Genomic DNA, 26,114 nt, shown 5'->3' with positions numbered 1-26,114 from the left:
GCGGGCGGGCCCGGCCCTGCCCCGCCCCGCCCCGCCCCGTCCCGCCCGCGGCCGCCGTCCCCTCGGCGGCGCGGCGGCAGCTGCCGGCCGCCGTAGCCCCTGCGAGGGGAGCCCGTGGCCGGGCTGGGAGGAAGAGAAAGGCGGCGAGAGTCGGGTTGCAAGATGGCGGCGGCGCTGCGGTAGCTGCTGAGGCGGCGGAGCGGCGCCAGCGAGGGCCCGAGCCGGGGCGCGGCGTCGCTCTCTCGCCGTCGGGGAGCCATGAAAAGCGGCGCGTTAAAGGCCCCGCGGTGCCCCTGAGCGGCCCGGCGGCCCCGCTTCCTCCCCCCACCCGCCCTCGGTCCATCGCCCCCCGGAGGCGGAGCGGGCCCGGGCCTGGGCCAGGGGCCGGCGCGGAGGCCCGAGGCCGGGGCTGCACCATGTCGGACACCCGTCGGCGGGTGAAGGTCTACACCCTCAACGAGGATCGGCAATGGGACGACAGGGGCACCGGGCACGTCTCCTCCACCTACGTGGAGCGGCTCAAGGGGATGTCGCTGCTGGTGCGCGCCGAGTCGGACGGTGAGAGCGTGGCCGGGGCTGCGCGGAGGCCTAGGCCGCCCGCCGCCGCCGCCCGGGCCCGGGCCTCCTCCCCTCGCCCCCCGCCGCCCCGGCCCTCGCCGCCCGGCTCCGGCCCCTGGCTGCCCCGCTTGCCGGCGCTGACACCCGCCGCCGCCGGGCTGGCTGCTGGTGGCCTCCCTCCCCGCGTTTGCCAGGGCAGACCCAGAGGAGTGTTATTTTTCCCCTTTTCTTTCCTTCGGCTTGCGGCTCCGCGCAAAGTTTCCTGCCCCCGCTGAGCCGCAGCAGCGTTCACCACCGTGGCCCTGGAGTTTCCCCCTGCCAGCTACCCTAGCCGGTTGCATCTCCTTTGGCTGAATAGAGATGAAGTTGTTACGAGTGACGACATCTTGTTCGCTTTCAGAATAATTTTGCTCGCTTTGGAAGTGCTGTTCTCCTCCCCTTCTTGCTGCTATAAAAAGTTGCTTGTTTGCGTGTTTGTTTTCCCCTAAAATTCACCGATTGTATGCGAGTTGTCTGGCGTTCCTCATGTTTTATTGTGCTTTAAAGTCACCTAAGGGTCTCCTTTGGAGGGGGGAGGGTACACGCTCGCCACTTTGTCAGCCGACAGGTGCTAATGTGCTAAATAAACCACCTAAGACTGGTATAAATTACCCTGGAGCTGTTGCCAGGATACATACACTACTTACATACACAAGATAAAGTCCCTGGGTTTATAGTATCTAGATGATTCACTTCTGAAGGACAGTTGAAGGAAATAAAAGCAAATGGCCCACGTGGCTTCTGTGGGCAAAAACATTTTTATGCCGGGCAGCACGTTACCTGGTGCACATCTGTATAGGTTTGCTAAACCGCCTTTAAACAAGCTAGCTGTTGCACCGGGTTTCAGGAGAAAAGACACTGCTACGGAGAATTTTGGTCTAAATTAGAAGAGAAAAATACGTTTTAATATAAATATTTGTCTTGAATTTTGTCTTACCTGGATTATTTTAGGGAATTATGTTTAAAGAGGATGGTTCTCCTGGACTTTCTGGAAGATACGGATTAAGTTGAGCACATGTTGGCTGGCACATGGGCGGTGGTTGTCAGATGCACGGAGGTGTTTATTTTGTTAAACTCAGTAACTATCTCTTCATACCTTTTTCAGGTTCGCTGCTGTTAGAATCGAAGATAAATCCAAATACTGCATATCAAAAACAGCAGGCAAGTATTACTGCTAGGCTTTATTTTTTGTGATGACTGATGCTGAGGAATTGTTTTCTGCTGAAACTAATTGTGTTTTTCAGAAAAAAGGCAAAGCGGCATGATGGGCGCTTGTTGATGGTGTTTTTTGTAGAGGTGAAAAACTTACTTAGAAGCCTGTAGGTGCTATAATACTTCGCGTTCTAGAAATTAAAATGTTGGTCTCCTAAAAAACCCTTTTGGACTTCAGACTTTGAAGAGAATACGTGCAATTTGGATAAATATTGAACTCGTTACAGGAAAAATAGTGAGAAACATATATGCGTAACTTTTATCTCCCATCCTAGGCTGTATGAAATAATTGCCAAATTAGGAAGGCAAAATGTTGGCCAGCTCTGTTACAGTGTATTTACTTTTTGAGTTCTTTTTCTGGAAATAAGACGGAGGAATTTGTCTTTGTGGGACTTCTTTCATTGTTGCTGTTTAGTTTTTGTTTTAAGCCTTGAAAACTTCTGCTCACCTAAGTGACGTGACTGGCCATGGTGAGACTTACTGGCACGGTTGCCTTTCCTGGGGGTAAGCCTTCTGCAAAACAAAGAAGTAAAACAATTGGGAGCTATGTCAATAGGTCATTTTTGTTTAATCCACTAAAAAAAATTAGCTTCCTAAATCTCCGTTGCTTTTATCATTTTTATTTCATTTTCCTTTTTCTGCATTAATTTTTGGTGTGTCTGCCTGTGTTGTTCTCATGGTTATTTCTGGGCTTTCTTCTGCCAGTTCCTTTGTTCTACAGTAGATTCTCTGTTCCTTTTGTTCAGTGTTTTACACTGCTCTTCACCTTTATGATATCTAGAAGTGTTTCAGCACTAGAAAACAGTAATTTTATTCTTACTAAATCGTGAAGAGACAAATCTTTAAGGATTTTATTTGTTTTGATCCACCCCAGTGGAAAGGTGACAAGTTATGTTATGAGAATTTGAGGAAAGAGACTTTGTTAGCTCCTGAGCACAGGTTGGCTGACTTTAGCTTAGGAGCGAGTCAGAGCTCGGGCCTAGCTTTTCAGAAGGCTCTGTTTTCTGTGGTTTCCACTTTTCACTCATTCGATATTGGTGGTTTTAGTCAGGTGGATGACGGTCGCAGGCTTTCCTTGGGCGGGCCATGCTGAGGAAGGAGGACTGTCTGTCTGGAGCTCTGCAGGGTTCGGAGAGTCAAGAGCCTTGAACTGCTTCCTGTTGAGTAGAGGAAACTAATACGTAATGAAATACGAATACAGATTATGTTGCTGTGAAGTTTTAAATCGCTTCCTTTTGCAGCCTGTTTTCTGAAACTTCATGCAACCGATTATTTGAAAGCCGCCTTTACTTAATCGGTAGCAAAATTTCCAGTGGCTTAAGTAGCTTTTGTTGTCATTTTTCTCTAGAAGTCTTTGTAGGTTGTAGTTTTGAAAAACTCGGGCTGAGGTTTATTTTGGTTGGCTTTTCGTACTGATCCTGGTGCTTTTGTGTCCTTGTGGCCGAAAGCATTTGCTTCGCTGTTCACTCTTTTGAAGAAGTTTTGGTTTGGGGTTGTTTTTTGTTTTTGTGAGGAGGAATAATGATTGATGATTTCCAGAGACAGGTTCTAGGTTTGTCTCACCTCTGAAATCATACAGCTTTTAGTTGACAGAGCTTTGGCCTCAAGTTTTACGTGCTTCCTTCTGAGTAGAGTAGCAAAAAGCAGACCTTTAATGCTCATAGCAGACCATTCCCATGCTCCTCAGTTTGTGAGGTTTCAGTCACACCTCTACAAGACTGTAGTATTCAAACCTGGGCGTCTCAGGAACAGATCCTTTTTAAAATTGTGGAAAGATTTAGGCAAAATGTTTTGGTTAACCCGAGATGGAGAGAGGTGGTCTTCCCTCAGTGTCCTTACTTGAACGTGGAAGTCTGTTACCTCGGTAGCCTGAAGACTCGGAGGCTGTAGTGCTCTGCCCCGGGCGGATGGTTGCAGGTGGATGGCAGTGTGGAAGAGAGCGCTCTCTTCCACTTGCCAGAGTTGAACTGCAGATTTTCATTAAGGTGCTGATTGTCTTGGGTTTGGGGAAAGCCGCAAGATGGTGCAGCTTGATGGAAAGGATGCATGCCCTGTCTACACATCTGTCTTCGTAGAAATTACTTGAATGGACTTACAGGATAGTGGTCACTTAAATTGTGACTTGCATGCCATCGTTCTGCAGAAAACAAACCCACCCTGATTTTTAGTTGCTTTGCATCTGTCTGTAATTACCAATGTTACGCTGTTTGTGCTAAATAGTACTATAACTGTTGACTAACCGTAAACAGGGCAGGCCTGTTATCTGCCTTCGTGAATTGTGTTTGTGGTCACTAGCTTTCGTGCAGAATTCAGTTCTGTCGAGGCGTTAGGCATGCTGTAATCATGACCTCCGTCTCAAGAGAAATGGGACTTGGATTGGGCATAGGTGCCAGGCTGCTAAGCATGCAACATAAAAGAATCTCTGATTCCATGTGTGCAAAGAACATGAGAGCCTGAAGAGCTCTAGATCCCCCTGGATTTTGGGGCATAGGCTTTGAGAGTTACATACCTCCCCTGGACGCCCCCATATTGGCCAAGGGGCAGGGTCAGATCTGCTCTGCGGAGGCTCCAGCAGGAGCGGTTTAAAAAGTTGTTACCACACCCGTTTGTTGTTCCACCCTCTGCTCGAGGTTACTGTTCCCTGGCAAAACTGGCAGGAGAGCGTGTCTTCAATGAGAAATCAGATGGATCCCTTCACGTGCTTTGTTCCTCCAGCTCGCTTACGAGGGTGGTAATTTCCAGTTGCGTGGCTGTAAGACTTTAAACTGCTACAGGAACCCTTACTGCGAACGCTGCCTTCTGATGTTAACGCTCCTTTAGGTGCACTCTATCCGTTTTCAGATCTGGGATGAAGAATGTGCGCGAATACTCTCTTTTGCGCAGAGTTGCCATTGCTCATGTGACAACGGAGCGATTTGCTTGAGGCAAAATCAGAGTTACTCGAGGCCAGGATTTAACACGTTTGTAGGGGTGCTGTTAAAGCCAGCCTGAGCAGTTGCCAGGGGGCTGCTTCGCTCCTCTTTCACGCCAGTATGAGTATTCATGTTACTGTGTGACAGATTAGGTGTAGGAACCGATTCAGTTGAAATACCTCTTTTTGCTGGATTAATTTTTATCGACATGCGTTCCCCCCCGCCTGGGTCACTGTACAGCACGCTTGTGTTGAGGGGCCAGTGCAGGAGCAAGGAGAGGTGGAGCAGCAGACATGGTGCAAACCAGTGCCAGCGCTGAAGAGGGGTTTCGACTACTCTCTTAGTTTAAATTGTTGTTCTGAATTAATCTCTTTTTGTTTGTCTTTATATTGTGTTTGAGTGTATTAAGGAACGTTGCTGTTGCTCGTCGACGGAGCAGCGTTGCGGGTGGGAGGGGTAGTCCCTCGCAGCAGCTAGGCCTGGAAGATGTCTGTCTGTGGTCTTCGTGGGTTGTCCTAGGTCGTGTAGGGAGCGTACGCCAGATGAGTAGATTTTATATTGGTATCGGACGATTATTTTCTGATGAAACTATCTTTTAGTCTTTCAGAAATATTTTTGGAGGAACTTACATAACTTGTGCTTTGTGTGGGCAGTACAGATTGAAACGAGTACCATTCAGTAACTCGAGAGTTCTCACCGAATTTTTGAGTGCGGTCTCTATGGATGCATGCAGTCATTTAAGTTGCTGCACTATATCTCTTGTTGGAAGCATTCTGAGCTATGAATAGGACCTCTTCATGTACGTGTCCTTCTTTGTTCATTGAGGCACCTCTGAGTCTCAGCTCACCTTGAAGTGCATTGATTTTGAGCGTCAGGGCGTCAGTAAGGTCGCAGAACATCAGGTTTTGAGTTCTGTAACAGCCATAAAATAGTACTTAAGAACTCTTATATTTTTTTTTTTATTAATCTCTAAAAGAGAACTGGATCAGGGAGCTGATCAGACTTTTCAGTGCCTGCAGTTGACAATTATTATTTTTCCCTCGAAGGCCAGTTTAACTGCTCACTCTAAAATGGCACGCTGTAAACATAGAGATTCAGCTGTCCGGGAGCCGGAGATGAGGGTGGACAGCTGTACGCAAAAACCGGCTCCGCTGTATGAAGCTGTACCATTTGCGCACGTGAATCAGAGCTGGAAAGCGGGGAGACTACCTAGTAATATTTGTGACTGTAGGACAAAAGTGCAAGTGTAATATAGGGCACTGTAGCATAAACAAACAGCTCTCATGAACAGCACTAAAACTATAGTGCAATGAACTTGGTTCTTTCCAGAATGGGAAAACTTTGTTTCTTTAAAGCAATATGTAAAAATGAGAAAGGAAAAAAAAAAAAATGGAGCTTGTGCGAATGCTGTTGTTTTGGTGTGGCCTGTGATTATGTTTTGGGAGAAGGAAGCTGATCTGTTGGTAGGCGTTTGTCAACAGTGTTGCTGTAAGAAAAAGATGTTATGCTAAAGGTTTTTTTTGAAAAGGAAATAAAGCAAAGACAAAGCCCTCAAAACACGCAACTACATATGGATATCGAGAGATTAAGGTTACTGTAGAAATGAACTGAAGAATTAACGCCATATCAGCGATGCTGATTTTCATTCATGTTGCAGAGCGGTAATTGTAGCAGCTGGTAAGTTGTTTGTTGAGACAGACGTGTGTTTTTCAGATAGCTGTGCTGATGGAAGAGTTTACCTACTGTCCCACGCCAGCTGCTTGTCAGCAGTCCTGTCCCACACGTTAGTCCCCTCACATCTGCCCGTGGAAATACTTAGGAGCGCTCCCAGACCTGTGTAAGCCCAGATAGCTGCCTTAACAAAGGTCTGTTTAAGCCATCTAAACTGACCTGGTTTTGATGGAAAACGATTCAGGAGTGCTGACTGACAGTAGGTTCAAGAGTGGCGATGATCACTTGGTATTAATTATGTTTTTGTCCCTCTGTCTTTGGCGGATACGTGAAGGATGGTGACGGATAGTTGTACGATACCATGTCATGGATTGGCCTTTTAGCATAGCAGACACCTTACAGGTAGTAATTAATCCGCTCCATCGTCGTTGCCTGTCATTTGGCGCACAAAGGGAAGCAAGAACTACTCTTGGGGTAAAGATGTGAGGGGACAGTGCCAGTGTCTGTTTCCCGTTGCCCCTGAGGTTTCCTAAGGTGCATCAGGTGTCTGTATGCCAGTCAGATATTTGTTCGGGTTTGGTTGCTAAGCTTAGATATCACTTCGAAAGTTTTGTTTACAATAAAAGTGATGCATAAGGTAAAGATTCCAAGCCTTGATAAGTTGTGTGATGAATATCGACCTTTGTAAATGTGGGAAGTAAATTACCTTATTGACTATTAAGCAAGGGCTTGCTGGTGTTTAAAAAAAAAAAAAAAAAGGTGTGGTAGCAGTTCGGGAAGTCAACAAACTTGGCGGAATATTGAACCATTTTGCTGGAGCTCATCAAATGTACTGCGGAGTTGGCAGAGAGCCATTCAGTTTGAACATTTTAACGTGAAGATGAGCTTACTGTAGGATGCTGAACTATATATTTGAATGTCGAAGCAGAGGCTTACATTCCTTACAGTACAGCAGCCAGTGTCCTAATAAAACCTCATAAAAACCCCTTTTTAGTCTATTCAGAAATTGCAGCGAATCTTCCAGGTATACTGTGCAAGTGCACAAATTGAATTGATAGAGGCAATAGTAATAGAGGAAAAAAAACTTGCTCAAATGAAAATTCCTGTTGGCAAGATGTTTGTAACTTTAGTAAGATCTTAGGAGTTTTCTCTTATTCAGGCTGTATGTCTTTTACTTCAAAAAAGAATATTTAACATTGGTTAGGCATTACTTCTCACATTGCTAAGGCTGTATTAAACCCTTTCTGAGGAGGAGACACTGTAATCTTGGTTTTGTGTTTCTACTTTATTAAATATGAGAAGACTTAAATGGCTATATTGCAGGTTTTCTTAATCTCCTACAATGTGTGCATTCCCTTTTCAAGACTGTTGGCTCAGAAGTATGGTGCAGAAAAATGTCATTATAAGTGTTTCTATATTGAAATACGTAAGGTAGTGGTCTTAAAACAGCAAAAAAAGGAAGGTGATGTCCCTTCTGGCAGAACAGGTGATTCAATACTTTAGTGTCTTATGTTCTTTTTTGACAAGTGTAACTTTAAAATTATTTCTTCTTTAGACATATGACTTAATGGAATACAGATTAATACGCAGCACAGACCTCTTTCAGAAACAATTATTTTTTTGGTTTTGTCTTAAACAGGACACCCTGATTGTTTGGTCAGAAGCAGAAAACTATGATTTAGCACTGAGTTTTCAAGAAAAAGCTGGCTGTGATGAAATTTGGGAAAAAATCTGCCAGGTACAGTTAACTTTAAATATTCTGTTTCTTCCAGATGTTTTAGTGTCTTCTGCGACTTCATGTGTTTGTGCTGTAATTTTTAAACCTACTTGTAAAATAAGCGCATACTCGTCATTATTTTCTGTGGCTTTTCTGTGTAAGATCTGAAGTTGCCACTATTTAGAATGCTAGTTGTTGTTTTCATAATTGAATTTCACTCTTTTGAAAAATCAATGTAATGATGGAACTCGGGTGCTAGGCATTTTAGGGGTTTTTTGTTTGTTTGCTTTTTATTAAGAAGGGGGATGCCGGAGTGCCACGTTTTAATTGTCCTTCTCCCAGGCAGCCTTAGGAAGCTCGCTTGTTGGAGTGCAGTGGAACTGAAAATGTGTTTTAATGCGTAAGGAGCTATATTTCACTGTGAGAGACAAAGAGGTGGCATTGCTGTATGAGCTCAAAAATGTCAGTGATCTTTTCAAGACCGAAGTCTTATTGACTGACTGTGTCTTACGGATGTTTCGATCTTCATTGTTTTATTATGAAACAGTTTAGATTTTATACTTTCAACTCTGGAAGTAACAAGTCAATGGAGTAGCACCTATGTGTACTTAAAAGAAGAAACCTGGGCTTTCATGTTGGAATTTATCATAACCTTCTCAGATTTTGAAATGATGCAATGTAAAGCTGTTAACTAAAGAAACGGAGAACTCGGATTTCCCAGCAGTTTCCTTTGAACAAACTAGGCAATATAGATGCATCCTTAATCTTAGCATGTTTTGGGGTATGATGTCTTCTCAGCCAGTTCTGAAGTACTGTTGTTGAAAGGAACCGATCCGAGGAACCGCGAGCATATGCGTCTGATCAATAGTCCGGGTTTTACGTTGGGGCTGAGCTGCTGACCAGTCTGAGAGAGAGGTCTTCCTGTGATCAGACAATGTAAACCATTGGCCTTAGGCTCTTTAATCAGACTGCAAAACTCCTCCCGCTTTGTCCTTCGAGACTCCTGCATAACATGTGATCCTTTCTGAGGGAGTTAACAGGAGGTTATGAATTCTAGAACGGGATCAGTGCGGGGAACGAAAAGCATAGGATGTATGAGAAGACTGGGGAAAGGAGTTAGAGGGGCGGACAAAGCAGAAGGAAAGCGCAGAGCGGGACACAATTGCTTCCCTCTTTTCTTGTTCAATTTTGGTATTAGTGACATTTTCCTGCCTTTGTTCTTGGTCTTCTTATGTTTGACTTAATGTTGCTGTAGCTGCGGGCTCCTACTACGAGTTGAAGGCTTCATACCCTTCTGTTTGAGGCACCGAAAGAAGGTGTTGTTACGCCTTTCTCCTCTTTTTAGATTTTGTGCTTGTCCCCCGGGTGCTTCAGACTTCTTGATAGCACAGATGCTGTTAGGGTTTGGGTTTGTTTGATTTTGATTTTTTGACAAATGTACTATTGAGGATAACGGTAGTGACTTTGTAGAATTTAGAGGCAGCAGAAACGACTCTTCTGCACAGCTAGATGTTTTCCAGGCAACTGAAGGTACAAAAGTGCTTACGCACATGTTATTTCCGTTATCGACTCGATTATTGGTATGCATGTTTTGGGATGAGACAGTAATTGTGTGTGCTCTCTTCTTAGGTTCAAGGTAAGGATCCTTCAGTGGAAGTCACACAGGACCTTATTGAGTCAGAAGAGGAACACATAGAAGAAATGCCTGAAACGAGTCCTTTGATCGACCTTCCTACTTGTGAACTCAACAAACTTGAAGAGATTGCTGACCTAGTTACCTCGGTTCTCTCCTCACCCATCCGTAGAGAAAAGCTAGCGCTGGCCTTGGAGAATGAAGGCTATATTAAAAAACTATTACAGCTTTTCCAAGTCTGCGAGAATTTAGAGAACACCGAAGGCTTACATCATTTGTATGAAATTATTAGAGGAATTTTGTTCCTCAACAAAGCAACTCTGTTTGAGGTGATGTTTTCGGATGAGTGTATTATGGATGTTGTTGGATGCCTTGAGTATGATCCTTCTTTGGCTCAGCCAAAACGGCACAGGGAGTTCTTGACCAAAACAGCAAAATTTAAGGAGGTTATTCCTATAACAGACTCTGAACTCAGGCAAAAAATCCACCAGACTTACAGGGTACAGTATATTCAGGACATCATCTTGCCGACACCATCTGTTTTTGAAGAGAATTTTCTTTCTACTCTCACTTCCTTTATTTTCTTCAACAAAGTTGAGATTGTCAGTATGTTGCAGGTAAGTGGTTTTTAATATGGTATAGATGGATTATGTATAGATGTCTCTAGCTGTAGTTTCAGAATTGATTACAACTCTTTAACGCTGTGTAAGTTAATCATACACGCTTTCATTTGCATAATGTTTTGAATGCTTCCCCTTATTTCTGATACCTTTTTATTTTAAAAATGGTAGATTTCAGGTGAGTATATTAATATTTTTAATGGGTTGTAAACAGCTAAAGGTTCTTCTCCTTGATTCACAAGCAACATACGTGTTTTGAGCTGGTTTTGTATAGGTATTCAGGGAACGAGCAACTTTTTGTGTTACATATCAGGGACATCTGTGACGTCTTTATAACAAATTCTGAATCTGTGATTCTAAAGAGCATGTTCAGAACCACCCCTGTTATACTACTGTTACTTTATGGTACTAATTTCAAATGTTCATGTTGTAGTATAAAATAAGTAGTTTGTTGGGTTTTTTCCTTCGTACTGATATCCAAAAGTAGTAATAAATAACCAACATGTTAGTATATCAAAAAACTTACTGCATGCTTCGTAGTGAGAAGCAGGCTGAAAAGCAGCTGGGTGTGACAACCAAGCTGGACCCTGGAAGGAGCCTTGGTAAAGAGCTGTGACGTTTTGTGTATTCTCAGTTCGTATTTTGTTGTGCAAACTAGTGGGTACCAAAGGGGTTTCAGTCTGTTTCTGACCCGTGTCCTTATAAAAACGGTACGCTGCTGTAGAATAGAAGGTGACCAGCCTGTTGGGGTTGAGCGTGGATGGTCTCTGTGAAGTAGGAAGATGTGTGGAGAAGAGGAGGGTAGTTAAAATCGTGGAAAGAGAGGGGCACTGGAGACATAACACTGTGATAAGGCAGGTTTCTCAAGAGTGCAATAGAGGACTGGAAAAAAAATCAAAACTACAGATTGCAGAGACTTGCGTGAATAAGCTTTTGGGCTGTTTGAATAGCAGAAAGAAACTAAAAAGTAAATCCCATTTGCACAATTAATGACTTTGTGTTAAATAAAGGTTTCCCTTTTTATTCTATTGCATATATTACTTTTCAAAAACTAAAAATAAATTCAGTATTACTCTCCTGAGGCCACAGTCCTGTTTCCATTTAGAGATTTTTCACTTTGTAAAGTTCGTTTTTTTCGTTTAAGTTTTACTGTACTGAATAATTTATTGTGCCTTAACAGAAAACAATTATTTCCTGTTACCTCTTTGAAGAAAGTTCTGAAATTCTCTGACAGTTCTTTGCTACTCACAGTCACTGCCGTCTTTGCCGTAGTAGAGAGTACGTGGCACACAGGTTTGCCTGTCTGTTTTAAAGACTGTAACCGAGACATGCCTGTTGAGTTACAATGTTGATGCCTACTTCATTTGACCTGCCTTGCGAATTACAGACCAAGAAGAAAGCACACATGGAAGTGATGTTATTGATAGCGTGCTTGAGGAAAATGACATGGTAGGATGGGCCTCGGGTTCAGGACTGTTTTTGCAGTCCCCTGGTGTAAAATTAGCTTTTTCTTGTGGCACAAGAACTCTAAAGCTCCTTTGGGTTTGGTGAGCAAATTCGAAGCCTTGTTACCCTAAATACACTGGCAAAGCTCCCTAGGAGAAGGCAGTTCCTAGGAGTAACAGATTGTGTTTGCGACAGCAGTAAAGCTCCTTTCTGCGTGCCGCCAAGCAGTAGATGAAGGGCAGCCACGTGGGAAACGGAGCGAGCGTGGAAAACAAACCTAGATCCACCCTGTGCTTTCGGACGTCAGGACTGCTCTGGGTGGCAGCCTTATACAAGCAAGGGAGCTTTCTGTTGCCAAGTGTTCTCTAGTGGGGATTTTCTGGCCTATCTGTTGTTGATTGTGGTACGTGGTTGGGTATTTTTTTTTTAACAGGCTTAATTAAGCTGTTAAAACCAGCAAAGCTTAGAATAAACTACTACGTCTGTGTATGTCGCGCGCTCTCTGATGTTGATTCCAGGTATCGTTTGTTTGTAAAGCACTTCTTTCCCCACGTCTTAAAATTTTCAGGAAAAAATTTATTTGAGCCTTTGGCTGGCATTCCTGTAACTGCAAAAATTCTGTATTGTGTTAGTCTAATAAAGAACATACATTTTAGCAACAGCACACAGAGAAATAGAGAAGCAAGCACCCTCTACATTAAGCAATGTAGTGTTTATATATATTTATTGGAATGCTGCTATTCTGTTCGTATTTGTTCAATGCGTAAGTAAAAGTTTATGGAGTTGAATCAGTACAGTGATGCATAATTTTGTAATGCTGTGGCATAATGTTACTATTTGCTTTGAGATTTATATTGTATTTAAAAGGTAACAGAGACATTTGATTTGAGAATGCCGAGGCTATGTTCCACGTGAAGGAGTGCAGAGAAAGCAATGCGCGGAGAGGGCAGAAAGTGCCCCAGCAGTTGAGGGATGATGCTGCTCACCCTGGTTTTCTTGCGCCTCTTGAGTATTAAGCAGTGGTATAACTGAAACGCTTAACAAGAAGTGAAATGTTGTCCTATATATACTTAAATGTCGCTTGGTAGTAGAGGATCCGACTATGAAAAGCAAATAATACTTGAAAAAGTTTCCCAGAGCAGAAGAGCTGAAGTGCAGTTAGGGAGCTTGTTTTATTGAGAGTAAGGTTAACGGGGACGTGGCTGCAGCGAACTCGTGGCTAGATTAACACGTTACCCTTGCATAGGCGGACTGAAAAACCGTCTGCAACGCCGCAGGTCCGAAATCGGGTAACTGATACACGCGTGATGTTAACGGCCATTCGCTGCATAGATGCAGCGTGGTAAAACGCAGCAATTTCCAGTGCAGGAGTGCATAGGCTGCCTCCCTGGAAGGTTACGCGCACGGTGCGGGGAGGGGGCCTGGAACAAAGGCCGTCATTCTCCGTAATCGCGATGCGTGGGAGCGGGTGGCAAATGCCACAGGGAGTATGTGGGGTAGGGCAGAGCCCTAAGCCACAGGCGGTGGCGTGGCAGAGAAGGAAAGGACACGACATGTTCTTTAGAGACTGTTCAGAAGGCAGTTTTAGTAATCCTCACCTACGCTCAGCTTAACGTGTGGTTCTGGTCTCCTGGAACTGCTTCTGCTGCACAGGATGAGTACTGAAACAATACCCTGGAAGTGATCCTCCCGAACGTGTACTCTTGCATTGCCCTTTTTTGTGATAAAGTAACGTAGGTGTGGAGGGAAAAAAAAAACACAAAACCAAAACTTACCTACCAAATCTACTAATGCATGGTTTTTTGTTTGTAATTAGGCATCATAGTTAAACTTAAGTTTGACTAGGAAGTGTCTAGTGGGACAGTGTGGGATCCAATAAAGATCGATGTTTTAACTTTTAAGATGCGTTGTGTAAATCGTACTCTTATGTGTTACGCAGGAAGACGAGAAATTTTTGTCTGAAGTTTTTGCACAATTAACAGATGAAGCTACAGATGATGACAAACGATGTGAATTGGTAAGTCAGTGGTCTTGGTAGTTCTTTGAATGCTTTAAACTACAGAGATTAAGTAGAAATATTGAAACTGTTCTGCTAGTTTTGCAGTCAGTGAGGTATTTCTGTAACCCTAGAATGATTTCCAGTGTAGCTCAGTCTTCATTTATGCACTCACTGGAAGAATGTTTCTTGCAAGGTAAGCTCTGATTTATTTGTTCTAAATAATTATTTTATTGCTGAGAAAGTACTAGCACTAAGCTGACGTCCTAGACGTAAAGGTATACTTTCTTCCAGGTACTCTTCACCATACTGTGTCACTTACGTTTGTCATATAAACACTGCTTTTTTCACTGTACTTTACTCATTCAAAAAGATCTTTTAAGTCCTATGACTGAGGATTACCAGTAGTCCCTTTTTATATATCTATATCTATATATGTCTCTCTCTCTCTCAAACATTATTTATGTTATATATTAAACATTATATATCAAACACTATTTATCCTTGAATATGTTTATCAGCTTAAATTGCCTTGTTAAAATCTTGGTTTCAGCAAGGGAAGCATCTTTGTTCTTTCAAAGAAAAGGCAGGCCAGACAGGAGTATAAATCCTTCATAGGCTAGATGTGATAAAATAGCTGCAAGGTGACTGTATCTCTCTCGGAAGTAAATTTCAACCTCTTAAATTTGTTTGTTTGTTTTTATGTTCTTTTGCTTTCCTTTGTTGATGTTTTTGAAGGTTGGAGGAGAAAGGAATACAATAATACCATTTTCTAGGAAGGCACACACCAGTCAGTACGCAAACTCTGATACAAATTGTAACAGTTTCCTACTTTCAGAGAGTTTTCTGAATCAAATACACCTTAAATTATTTTTTCCTATGCAACAGGTTAACTTTTTCAAGGAATTCTGCGCGTTTTCTCAGACGTTACAACCTCAGAACAGAGATGCATTTTTCAAAACTTTGGCAAAGTTGGGAATTCTTCCAGCTCTCGAAATTGTAATGGTAAGTGAAAACTAAAGCTGATTTTAATAGAAGAAAAAAAAAAAACCACAGCCATTTAACCAGTTTTTCAGCTCTGCTAAGCACCCTTGTGTAAGTTTGATTGGGCAGCTTTGCTCTGCTGAAAGTTGAAGGTTCTTGTAACGTTCAGAATCCAAAGGATGTCCACGGTTTTCTGAAGCAGCCTAACTTTATTGCCGTTACTATTCTTACTTTGCGCGATGGAGAAGTCTGCGGTGACTGCAGTCCTTTTGACAACGTAGTGTAAAAACTGAAAGAGGTTTTTTCACGTGGCAGCTTGATTTTTTTTGTTTCTGTTGTTGCTGCTGCTGTTGGAACAGTGCCAAAGAAGTATTTTTAGATAATCTTGAACCGTTAGCTTGTTGCTATCCGAAAGATCGCGTAATCCTGTCTTTTCAGAGGTATAAAGCAGATTAATCTACCTTAATCAGCAATGTGAAAACATAATTTTTTTCACTCTTTTGGTTGAAGCAGCTGTTGCTGCCTGACCATTGCAATTCATAGGTCGGTGCTGTTGTTACTCAGAAACTATAAATTTAAGGGGTTTCATATTTTAGAGTAACAACCTGTGAACTTACCAAAGGGCATTGACTGTTATGAAAACATAAAGGTCATATAGGAGTTCAGTGGTTAGATGAACCCTAATCTTATTATTCTTTTCCAGGGCTGGACCAGTCCAGATATTTCCTGTTACGTTAATATTTTAGGCTTAGAAATTGTACAGTTGTCAGAGAAAATCACATACCTTAAGGAAAATTACTAATTCTTGTTGCCTATAAATGAGTACAGAAACTTATGTACAAATTAACTTTTACAGTTGGTCCTTTTGTACGAAATCAATACGCTGTGGATAACAGGTACAGAATATTAGCGTCTTCGATATTCTAGCAAGTAGCACGATATAAATGTTTCCTGCCTAATTTAGGGCTGTCAGATTCACAGAAATCCTTGCATTCTTTCTAAAGGAGGGAAATAGCGGGGAAAAGATTTTGCCGTTTAATTTTTTTTCTGTAACTGCACTACTGTGTCTCCCATAAAAACTTGTGTAATAAAATGTTCTCAAAACTTGTAACTCCCTGTTCTTTGCAGCTTTACTTGATAATAAATACCAAACTTGATTTAATAAATACCAAACTTGATTTACTCTAATAAATTGATTTTTTTTTTTTTTTTTTTTAATTAGGGAATGGATGATCTGCAAGTTAGATCTGCTGCTACAGATATATTTTCTTATCTAGTAGAATTTAGTCCATCCATGGTCCGAGAATTTGTAATGCAAGAGGCCCAGCAGAGTGATGATGTAAGTAAAAGTGTTTTGGAGTTTGTTAAATGTACTAGTTTTAGAGCAAACAGGAAAAAAAAAACAGCAAAACAAACCTCTCCAGAATTTGGGATACAGTTAGCCCACAAGTGAAGATACCAGAAACATAGGAAAAAGTAGATTTAAGATACAAAAATTTCCAAGCAGCTTTGTGTTCCATGTGTTGACAGTAACAAGATTGTCGGTCTGCCGAGCAATGATTTTAGGCGAGGAGGGTTGTGCTTGACAGAACTCCAGTGTCTAAACGCAGCTCTCGGTTTTTCTGTTTCACTTAAATTTATACAAAAAAAAAGAAAAAGGAAACCTAATAGAGAAACTAGGGAAATCATTCCGCTACTGAAACTGTCTCTCATGATGTTTTGGTTGGTTTGTTTGGGTTTTTTGCAGGATATCCTCCTCATCAACGTGGTCATTGAGCAGATGATCTGCGATACCGATCCTGAACTTGGGGGAGCTGTTCAGTTAATGGGGCTCTTGCGTACTCTGATAGATCCAGAGAATATGTTGGCCACAGCTAATGTAAGAAAATACAAAGGGGTAAAGACGCTTTACTGTCTCAGCAAAATTAAAAGCCTGGTATTTATTGCTGTTATTGTGTTCTGAGGATGAAAAAAGATATTTTTATTCTTTTTTTGACAGTGTTGTGTGTGGTTGATACTGAATTTAAGCTAAAAAATAAGCTAAAATTTCCATTAACTTTTGATAATCAAGGGTATGTGTATGTGGTATTGTGCAAGTGTTTATTAAACTAAGCAGTCCTGTGCTTCAGTGAAATAGCGTATTTGCATCCCTGGTGATAGCTGGGTTGGTTTGATGTGTCCCAGCTCTTTTCCCAAAATAAAGAAATAGATCTTACTTGAGTGAAGATAACGTTAAAGGACCAACCAAAAAGATACAGGCAGACCTGAGGGAGTTGATAGAATTATTTGTAGGCTGTCTTTTATGTTGCTACTCTTTCTTATTTAAAAGGAAGTATACAAATGCGAGTATTTAATACAGTTGTATTTGTTTTAGAAAACAGAAAAAAGTGAATTTCTCAATTTCTTCTACAACCATTGTATGCATGTTCTTACTGCACCACTTCTGGCGAATACATCAGAAGATAAATGTGAAAAAGGTAATGTTGCTCTCCCCGCCCCTTGCTTTACATCTTGCAGTGTTTTCAGGTGACTGCGATCCTGGCCGCAGCGATAAGCCTGGGGTGGTGGTCCCTCAGCAACAGGGGTTCTGTGGGCAGAAGTTTTAATAGCCCTTTATCGCAGCTTGGAACAGTAACGTGTCTGTATGCTCTGCTTCGTAAAGTACGCGCCTGCTCAGGTGATGAACTCCGAAGGCTAGTTTTCACTTGGCTGTAGTGTAGAAATGCTTTGTGCTTTTCCGGGTGGCAGTAAATGAATTGGAAATCGCCGTTTGGCGCGCACAAATAACGCTCGCTGCTTTGTCTCCAGGGCTTTGCAAACAGAAATTTAACATCGTTACAGCCTCTTGAGTCAGGCTTTTTTCTGAGTGCTCTTTCAAAAGATTAAATCAAAGCAATACATATTTGGTAAAAACATTTCTTTCATCTTGCCCATCTTCTCATATTGAGCGTTAAGTCAAAAAATAAATGTTTGATGCATTTTATATGAAAATAAAACTTGTAGGATAGCGGTAGTACTCATTTTATAATATTATTTGAAAAATTCGGAATAGGCACTTTCTTTTAGTCTAGGTAGGAATAATAGAAGTATTAGATTACGTATTTGCACGTAGTTGAGTTTGAAGCTTTGCAGTGTAAATTGAACATAGAAATAGCATCTGGCATGCATTCTTGCTGTATGTTTATTTCCCTATAGCTTACAGAAACTTTTGATTTGATGAAAAGTTGGAACAGCTGGTAGAATTGATTGTTTATCCCCATCGTTTAAATATTTACAGTGCTTTGAAAACCTTTTCCTGATTTTTGTTTTTATTTTCTATTTCTCAGATGCGGTAGTTGGGTCCACTAAGAGTAATACAATTTGTCCTGGTAAGTTTTAATTGACCTTGAGTTTTGAAACTTGTCTTGTATGCTGTGTGTGGCATTTTTACTAAAAAAAAAAATCAATTAGATATGTCCATATTTTATTTTTTTCTTAAATACTTTTTGTTGAAGTACCTGTAGGTGCTTTGCTGCATTTGACATGACAGGAAGCTGAAGGAACATTTTCATCTGCTTTTGAGTTTCACTGGGTTTCACTCTTTTCCCCTAGTCTACCTTGCTGCTGGAAGTTTAAATTAATGTTAGTAGAATATGTACTAGAGACATAGCTGAGCTTTTACAGCTTGGATTTTTATCTGTGCAGGCTTCTTTTTTGAGCATTATGAAAAGACATTGCTAATTAGGTTGACATGAATACAGGTCTGACTGGCTTTCTTCTCTTAACGACATACTGTTAATCTGGATTGCCGTAACCAGTAACTTGCTGATCCTGGCAGAAGTCCCACTGCCAATTCGGGGGGATTTTTGTGACTGGGCGGGGGGAAAAGCCAAATCTGTGTGTGGTGGTTTATTCTGACCAAAGTCCCGCTTCCTAAAGCAATCTAGTGTGCTGCTGGAAACGTGTTGGTAACTGAGCTTGGTGATGATTTGGTGCATGACAGTACTTTTTTGTTTGTTTGTTTTTCAGTATAACTTAAGGCATTAATTTTTCTTGTAGATAATTATCAAACGGCACAACTACTTGCCTTAATTTTGGAGCTGCTTACTTTTTGTGTGGAACACCACACGTATCACATCAAGAATTACATTATGAACAAAGATTTGCTAAGAAGAGTACTGGTCTTGATGAATTCAAAACACACATTTCTGGCCTTGTGTGAGTATGGAGCTGTTGCGATTTCCTTCTTCAAGGCTTTGTATGTACTGTGTGGGATGCGTACGAGTAACAGTGTATACTTAAATTCAAAATTCCCGTTAATTTCCTATTTATTACTGACTAGCTGTTAAGTAATCGTGACAAGAAGGTAGCAGATGTCTGTTAACGTAGACCGATGCAGTTTATGGCGGGAGAATTGTTATATCTTTTGAAGTCCGCAATGATCCTTTACGACCGTAAGGATCATTTGTGATCAGCTGTCTTATCTTATTTAAATGGAAATACTGTCATTTCTTAATAATGTCGTAAATCTAGCGCTCCTTGTGGAGCGCGAATGAAATTTTGTGACCCGTGGTATTTAAAGAAGAGGGGCTGGTTCTGGGAAGTGAACGCAGAGAAGCACAGGAATGAGTTAATAATTTAACTTCACATGTGCTAAAGTTTTATTGCTGCTGTATTTCTAAAAGAAATTAATGGACCCTGATCACATTCAAATACCCAGGCAAGTCAAAGAATGAAAGAAAGGTTACCTGTCGGCAAACGTTTCTTCTGAACTTTCAGAAAGTGCTTTTTAATGCTCTCGGTTTGGGGGCACATCTTCCTCTCGGTAACATCGGGTATTTTCAGCTCTTTCCAAGAGAAGCAGATTGCAGCCCTGGCATGTCGTTCCTAAATTCCTGAATTTCTTTCTTCACGTAGGTGCTCTTCGCTTTATGAGGAGGATAATTGGCCTAAAAGATGAATTTTATAACCGTTATATCACCAAGGGGAATCTGTTTGAACCAGTTATAAATGCTCTGTTGGATAACGGAACTAGGTACAATCTGCTCAACTCCGCTGTGATTGAGCTGTTTGAATTCATCAGAGTGGTAAGCTAAGCAGCCGCTTCAGCTCTTACCCGTATGTGGCATCTCGGGGAGAAATACAAAATGCAAAGCTTTCCCTTGAAATACTACTTAAAATCACTTCTTTTATAAATAAATTTTATAAATAAAAGATTTATTTTAGCAATAAATACTTAAATTACTACCTAAAATCACAAACTAAAAATCCCATAGATAAATATCCCAGTAGAAGGGAGCCGGTAAGCTGCTTCGTGCCGTTTTACTCGATCGTCCCTTCAGAGAGTATGTGTAGGCCCTGTTTACGTGTAAGTCTGTGTTTAAAAGATAGCGTCCTGTAGATGAAATTCTCCTAAGTGGTTGACAGTGTTTCTGGACTAAACGTCGAAATGAGGAATTAAGTGACATAAGTTTTATGTGAGTAAATCTAGGTATTAGTGGGTAGAAACGAGCCTGATTTGACTATAAATTTGAATGATCGTTGTCCTTTAAAATCCTACACGCGTGCTTTCTTGGCCAGCGCCAGCTTTGAATCAGTAGCTCTTCCACCAGCAGCGTTTGGGGGAGCGAGGCGTACGTGGACAGGACAGAGGGGACAAGCAAGGTGGTCGTATTGCTGGGGTGGGAAACAAGGGCTCGCAGCAGCTCGCTGCGAACGCCTTGGCGTGCGGGAGTCTTCTCCGGGCATCTCTGTGGCCTGTGAAAAGGAAGGGCAGTTTGTAGTCGTGGGATACCAGAGCTGCTGTCTTTTCCAGCAAGGAAAGGTGACTTTTGCCAGCGTGGTAGGAAGGTTAAGATTGGCCCGATACGGTGAGACTTGCTAGAGGGCGGCTGACCAGAGGGTGCCTCATCCCACGTGCGCTGCTGTAGCGACTGAGGGCTGGAAAGGGAGCTGAAACTCGTGGGGAGAGCAGCGCGCAGCTCAGCTCCTCGTTTTCTCAAGAAGGCTTAACCCTAGGTAGCCAGCGTCGTGGTTGAATCAAGCTATCGCAAATGCAGTTGGGACAGTAGGGAGTATATTGCCCATTTATATGGGAAATTTAATAATTATTTCAGCTTTTTTATTAAGGAAAAATCTGATTACTTCACGTTTGTTCTTTACAATAATGTTTTGACTCTGGACAACGAATCAGTCGCTTTTAAAACTAAACTTTAAAGCTTTCTGAACTTCTGCATGTTAATATTTGAGACTGAAACCCTGTTTTATTCTTACGCAGGAAGATATTAAGTCCCTTATTGCACATATAGTTGAAAACTTTTATAATGCACTTGAATCTATCGAATATGTTCAGACATTCAAGGGACTGAAGACGAAATACGAGCAAGAAAAAGACCGACAAAACCAGAAACTGAACAGGTAGGGCCCAGTTTATGTGTTCCGAGACTTTTATTGAATGCCATTACGTGGTGTCGTCTTATTGCTGGCTGGGTTTTCTCCTTTCCGGGAGGGCAGAAAAAGCAGGCGGCTGGGGTTGGGCTTGGTTTTCATTCTTGGCGAAAACTTCAATCGGAGTAAACCCCCATCTGACTTTCCTCATGGCCTACTGTAGCACAGTCAGATTTGTCAGTATATTAAATGTTGCGTTCAGAAAACTCTCAGCTTCTGAAGAGCAGAATCTTCTTCTGTCACCGAGCGTCAGGATTCAGTCTGCCTTACGCCAGCTAGGGTTTTGGGGAAGCTCACGCCGGCGGCAGAACCGGGGAGGGAGCTGGCCTGCCTTCTCAAACGCACTGAATTCACTTTAAAGCCTCAGAAGCCATTTCTGATCGCTGGCTGAGCCTGAAGCAGCAGGCGGAACGTGAATCACTTGTCATGTGTCTCCTACAGCGTCCCGTCTATATTGCGTAGCAACCGATTTCGCAGAGATGCAAGAGCCTTGGAGGAGGATGAAGAAATGTGGTTCAATGAAGACGAAGAGGAAGAAGGCGAAGCTGTTGTGCCTCCGGTTGAGAAGTCAAAACAGGAGGATGATTTTCCAGATAGCTATGAAAAATTTATGGAAACTAAAAAAGGTATTTGCTCAATTTCAGCTTGGCAGCACTGGAAGTGCTCTGTGGCAGATACGTGGCGCGGCGTGTAAACAAACCAGTCGCTTCTGCTCTGTATCTTAAGCTGGAGTAAGGGTATTCCGTGTAATTAAGTAACGAATTCCTAACATGTCTTTGCAAGATAGTTTAGGATTAAAATAAGGAGTTCAATTGCTCCGGGCGTGCATCTAGTTTAAATGACATTCCGAAGCAAAACTGTGCATGTACCTGTGTGCGCCGAGTGAGCAGTGTCCCCGGCGTCTGTGCCGCTCTCAGGTTGCGTGCCGCGTGCTTGGGATGAGGTCAGTAGCTGAGCTGCTGATTTAAACTGAGTTTAAAAAATAAAAAAAAAAAAAAAAGGCAGCTTTTGCCCTGTGACGATGCGGTGATGTGGATTGTACTCCATGGTGTACAGCTGATACTTAAGCATGAAAATGTTTGTCCCTCAGCTAAGGAGAGTGAAGACAAAGAGAATCTTCCAAAAAGGACTTCAGCTGGGGGATTCAAATTCACTTTTTCCCACTCAGCCAGCGCAGCCAACGGTGCCAACGGTGCAAACAGCAAATCCGTGGCAGCTCAGACGTCACCAGCAAGCTCCAACGGCTCCTCTTCAAAGAACGCAACCCTGACCACAGCGGTGACGGCCACGAAGGTGGGAGAACTTGTACAAAAGCTGCTGTCCTCGCTTAGGACAGCGCAGCAGTGTCATGAGCCTTTACCGCCTGTAATGTGGTATGGTTAGCAGTAGCCTCTAGGCAGGGTGTCTTACTTAGGTACAAATTCATCCAAAGCCCTGTCTAGTTAAACCCTTCCTAGTTTGGGGGCAGGTTTAAGGAAGTATTAGGTGGGACCGGAGTCTGTCGGGAGGCTGGTGGGCACAGCTTAATCTCACGTCTTCTGCCTAATGTAACTGCTCCCGCTCCTCAGCTCTAACTGCCCGGTTGCTGCTCTGTGCGTGCGATGTACGTACGAGATCGGTTTTTCTGAATTACGTTAGTGCCCCCCCATCAGGGAATTAAAAAGTGGTTTTAAGCAGACAAAGCACAGCGATACCTCCGTTAGGACTTACGCAGTCGTGCGTTAGTTTTGTCTTTCGCCTGCAAGCTCCCGAGAGGCTACAGAAGCGTGGCAAAAATTGTCTTGCGCACACGTAAGGCTTGCCAGCCAAATGGGCGTGCGGTGTTCCCGTTGGATTTTGTGAGAGTCCAGCTGGGAGCTTAAAATGTGACTTTTAAATAATTCTGAGGCCGGATCCAGAGGAGCAGGGAAGGCCCAGTACCTTTTTAACCTTGAGGCTCAAAACCATTCTCAGGACAGTGCGCCTTTGAATGAAAAAGACGTTGCCAAGAAGCCTTCTGCAGGCTCGTGTGTCCCCGACAGGTTGGCTGGGGGTTACGTACTAAAATTGCACGTTCCTGGGCATTTTTTTCAATGTGAGATTTTCTTTTTCTCTTTTTTTTTTTTTTTTTTTTTTTTAAATTGGCAGGGAAGTCTAGTTGGCCTAGTGGATTATCCTGATGATGAAGATGATGATGAAGAGGAGGAGACATCTCCAAGGAAAAGACCTCGTCTGGGTTCATAAATGAAACCAAAACTTTGGAATAAAAACTTTTGTTATGGGGTTTCAAATGCTGCAACCGTTTCAAGAGCTAAAAAGAATCTGATTCAGAAAGCTTTCTCCCATGGGTATATAAGACAATACAAGGAGTAGCAAAAGAAACTCGGTATATCAGCTAGAAAGGGTTAGTTCTGTAAACACAAAGCTTCCAAGGAACTGAATATCTTTCTAGTAAGTAAGGAGTCTGCCATTCAGGCTGTCAAAAAAATGAAAAATTTAAAAAAAAAAAAAAAAGTGGGTTAGTATTCACAGAACCTGGATGATGGCTTCTCAGCAAGGAAAGTCTCAGGTGTCGGGAGGGCAGGGGGAGGGAAAGGTATGGTAAACACTTTTTTAAAAATATTGCAGGGTTTCCCCAGTGTTTAACAGAACTAGGAAAAAAAAATGCAAGCTTCAATTTTGAACCCAGTAATCTTAATTTTGTAATGGTGCTGTCAGTTGTGTTCTTTTAGCAATGCCTTGAGAACTAACTCTGTTTGCATAAGAACAATCCAGATTTTGGGACCATTTATTACCAATTAAATCGCATTTCTCATGGTTGGCGGGAGGGACGCTGCAGTTATAGTGCATGTTGAGTTGTTTAAAAGCAGTTGAAAATTCAAGTTTTAATTTGTATTTTTCAAGAGGAGAAAATGGAAGCTGGATTCAAAATGGATGGTTTTGCTTGTTTTTTTTGGTGAGACATCCAATAATTCCTATGCCAAGGAACGGTCGCTTCCAAAACGTCTCCAGGAGCTGCTGGTGTCAAAGCGGCGCTGTACCCGGCGCGCCCCAACGTCCGTCGGCTTCGCGTGGCGGATGACGGCGAGTTTGAATCGCTGTCCGTGTTGCTAAACGAGCCGTCTCCTCTCGGAGCAGCAAGCCATTTTCCTGTTTGCGAGTTTAAATTGCGTAATTGAGGTGGTAGTAAGAAACACTAACAGGTTTTTCGTAGCGATGAATTTAGCGGCGTTTTAACACCAAAGTCACTTTGGACCAAGACGGCATTATTACTAACAGAACACCGGTCTTTGAGGCAGAATCAACAAGCAGCACCTGAAGCTGGGCCTAATACGAAAGCTGCTTTTTTAAAAAATAAAAGCACATTCCACGTAGTAGGTAAGCAAACTGCGACAGAAATAGGTGAGTTGAGGGCGAGTTGATAGAGGCAAACAGTCCCGGTTTTATTTTTAAGAGCAGCAAGCGAACTGTAAATATTTTAATGTTAGTTTGCCCATATGTGATCTGAGATCATGATGAAGTGAGAGGAAATTTCCCGACGACAATTAATGTGTCAGAAATGTCAAAAGATGAAACCAGCTGCAATCCACCACATAGATCACTCTTGTAATATGTGTTATGGGTCCATTTCTCCTGGAATAGTTTAAACTGAAGCAGTTTCTCTGTTTTGGAGATTTTTTTTGTAGTTAATTTTAATTTTAGCTATTGTTTGGAAAAAGATGGGCTGTCTGTGTAGATATGAAGTATAGTTTTTTCCATAAAACAGAAGTTTATTTTGTATTAAAAATACCACTGTACTTGTTTTACACCATTTGTATACATGTGGTGATATTAATGCTGAACTGTACAATTCAGGAATTAAAATGTGACCCTGTAATTCCATAATTATTGCTTTTGTTTGGTTTGTTGGACACGGTAAGTTAACCCAGAATTTTAAATGTGGCCATTTTAGAATCTTTTTTAAGATTCATTATCCGTGCAGTTTGAAGAGTAACTCGATACCACTAGATGAAATCCCAGAGGGAAGGTGCGACTTCTTCCCGACGCGTAAGCTAGACGCAGGCGTTCCGATGGATGACCGTTCCCGTGCGTGGACCTGGGGACGACGGCGTTGCCCTGTGCGAGCTCCCGGCACCCGAGAACGGGACTCCTTGTTCTTCACCTGCGCGAGGAAACTCCCCGTCGGTTCCCAGCGCCGAGGACCCGAGGAAGCGGTTGCTGGTAAAGCATGGCTGCAGCCTCGTCGCCGCGTGCTCGCTCTCCCGCTGACGATCGTCTGGTTTTCTTCCCGATGAGTCTTTTCTCTCCGTCGGTAACGATTCGCTTCGTACAAACTTGCGTCGCCTGGTGTGTGGACCCGAGTTGTCCTGATTTTCTGTAACAGCCACCCAAAGCGAGCGCTCCGAGGGTCTCCGACTGAAGCCTGTCAGTGCTTACTCTGTTCCCCACCACCCCACCTCTTCCCTGAAGTACTGTCAGGAGCTTTAAAAATACATTCAGACCAACGTGAGGGGTTTTTTGTTTTTTTACAGCAAAACCAGGAACGTCATGAATTTTTATAGTTACTAGAAAAAGACTCTGTAAAGTGGCATTAGATGTCCCGTTTGGGGGAAAAAACAAAACCAAAATCCCCGTAGAAGGTGACGCGCAGCACTCTCTTTAACGGGCTTTTGCCGGGGCCGTCGCCCCATCGATGCCGTTTCCCAGTCTGACCTGGTCGGCGCTGCCTGGGTTCTGCCCGTGGGCGGCCGTGTTCTCCTGCCTGGGGTCCTTCCACTACCGCTCTTTTTGGAAAAGAAAAGAACATCTGCCAACATGTATCAGTTAAAAATGCTATTTTAATAAAAAGTTACATGAAACTCGAAGTGGTTGGGTTGTTTCTTTTAACGTGAGCTACTGTTGCGGTCGCCTACGCAATGAC

At 42.6% G+C, this 26,114-nt stretch overlaps 2 protein-coding genes across 7 annotated transcripts in view; both read left to right on the top strand.

The window, feature by feature from the left end:
• PNPT1 (polyribonucleotide nucleotidyltransferase 1) overlaps window positions 1–8,099 on the top strand; it is a gene marked incomplete at its 5' end in the record, with an annotated part of 32,356 nt that extends 24,257 nt beyond the window's left edge. For 4 of the 5 annotated variants that reach the window (XR_014227725.1, XR_014227726.1, XR_014227727.1 and 1 more), the window contains 2 exons: window positions 1,703–1,758; window positions 8,032–8,099. Of the gene's footprint in view, window positions 1–1,702; window positions 1,759–8,031 lie in introns of those variants that run through there. The other variant, XM_082307436.1, reaches the window with a different exon arrangement.
• Window positions 76–25,999, top strand: PPP4R3B (protein phosphatase 4 regulatory subunit 3B). Of its 2 annotated transcripts, none has more exons than XM_082307433.1 (16): window positions 76–558; window positions 1,703–1,758; window positions 8,032–8,130; window positions 9,739–10,359; window positions 13,748–13,825; window positions 14,693–14,809; window positions 16,011–16,127; window positions 16,536–16,667; window positions 17,163–17,265; window positions 18,115–18,156; window positions 18,827–18,985; window positions 19,685–19,854; window positions 21,045–21,184; window positions 21,656–21,840; window positions 22,383–22,507; window positions 23,342–25,999. In XM_082307433.1, exons 1-16 carry the CDS (start codon window positions 417–419, stop codon window positions 23,435–23,437), a joined length of 2,382 nt encoding a protein of 793 aa, XP_082163559.1. In that variant the 5' UTR covers window positions 76–416; the 3' UTR covers window positions 23,438–25,999. The 2 variants fall into 2 exon arrangements, with proteins under 2 accessions (XP_082163559.1, XP_082163558.1); XM_082307432.1 differs by having other exon boundaries at window positions 22,305–22,507.
• Window positions 26,000–26,114: the final 115 nt, after the last annotated feature.

This window comes from Platalea leucorodia, assembly GCF_965183815.1.
Source record: "Platalea leucorodia genome assembly, chromosome: 3".
In the NCBI taxonomy this organism is placed as follows: domain Eukaryota; kingdom Metazoa; phylum Chordata; class Aves; order Pelecaniformes; family Threskiornithidae; genus Platalea; species Platalea leucorodia.
Note: the sequence above shows the minus strand (reverse complement) of the source record. Positions and strands in the feature narration are given on the sequence as shown.

What these genes read in the sequence shown, in the direction of transcription:
- PPP4R3B (XM_082307432.1), top strand. Translation starts at nt 417, where the DNA reads ATGTCGGACACCCGTCGGCGGGTGAAGGTCTACACCCTCAACGAGGAT. An exon ending in AGGCCCAGCAGAGTGATGAT is followed by an intron (nt 16,128 to 16,535) that starts GTAAGTAAAAGT and finishes GGTTTTTTGCAG; the next exon opens with GATATCCTCCTCATCAACGT. An exon ending in CAAAACCAGAAACTGAACAG is followed by an intron (nt 21,185 to 21,655) that starts GTAGGGCCCAGT and finishes TGTCTCCTACAG; the next exon opens with CGTCCCGTCTATATTGCGTA.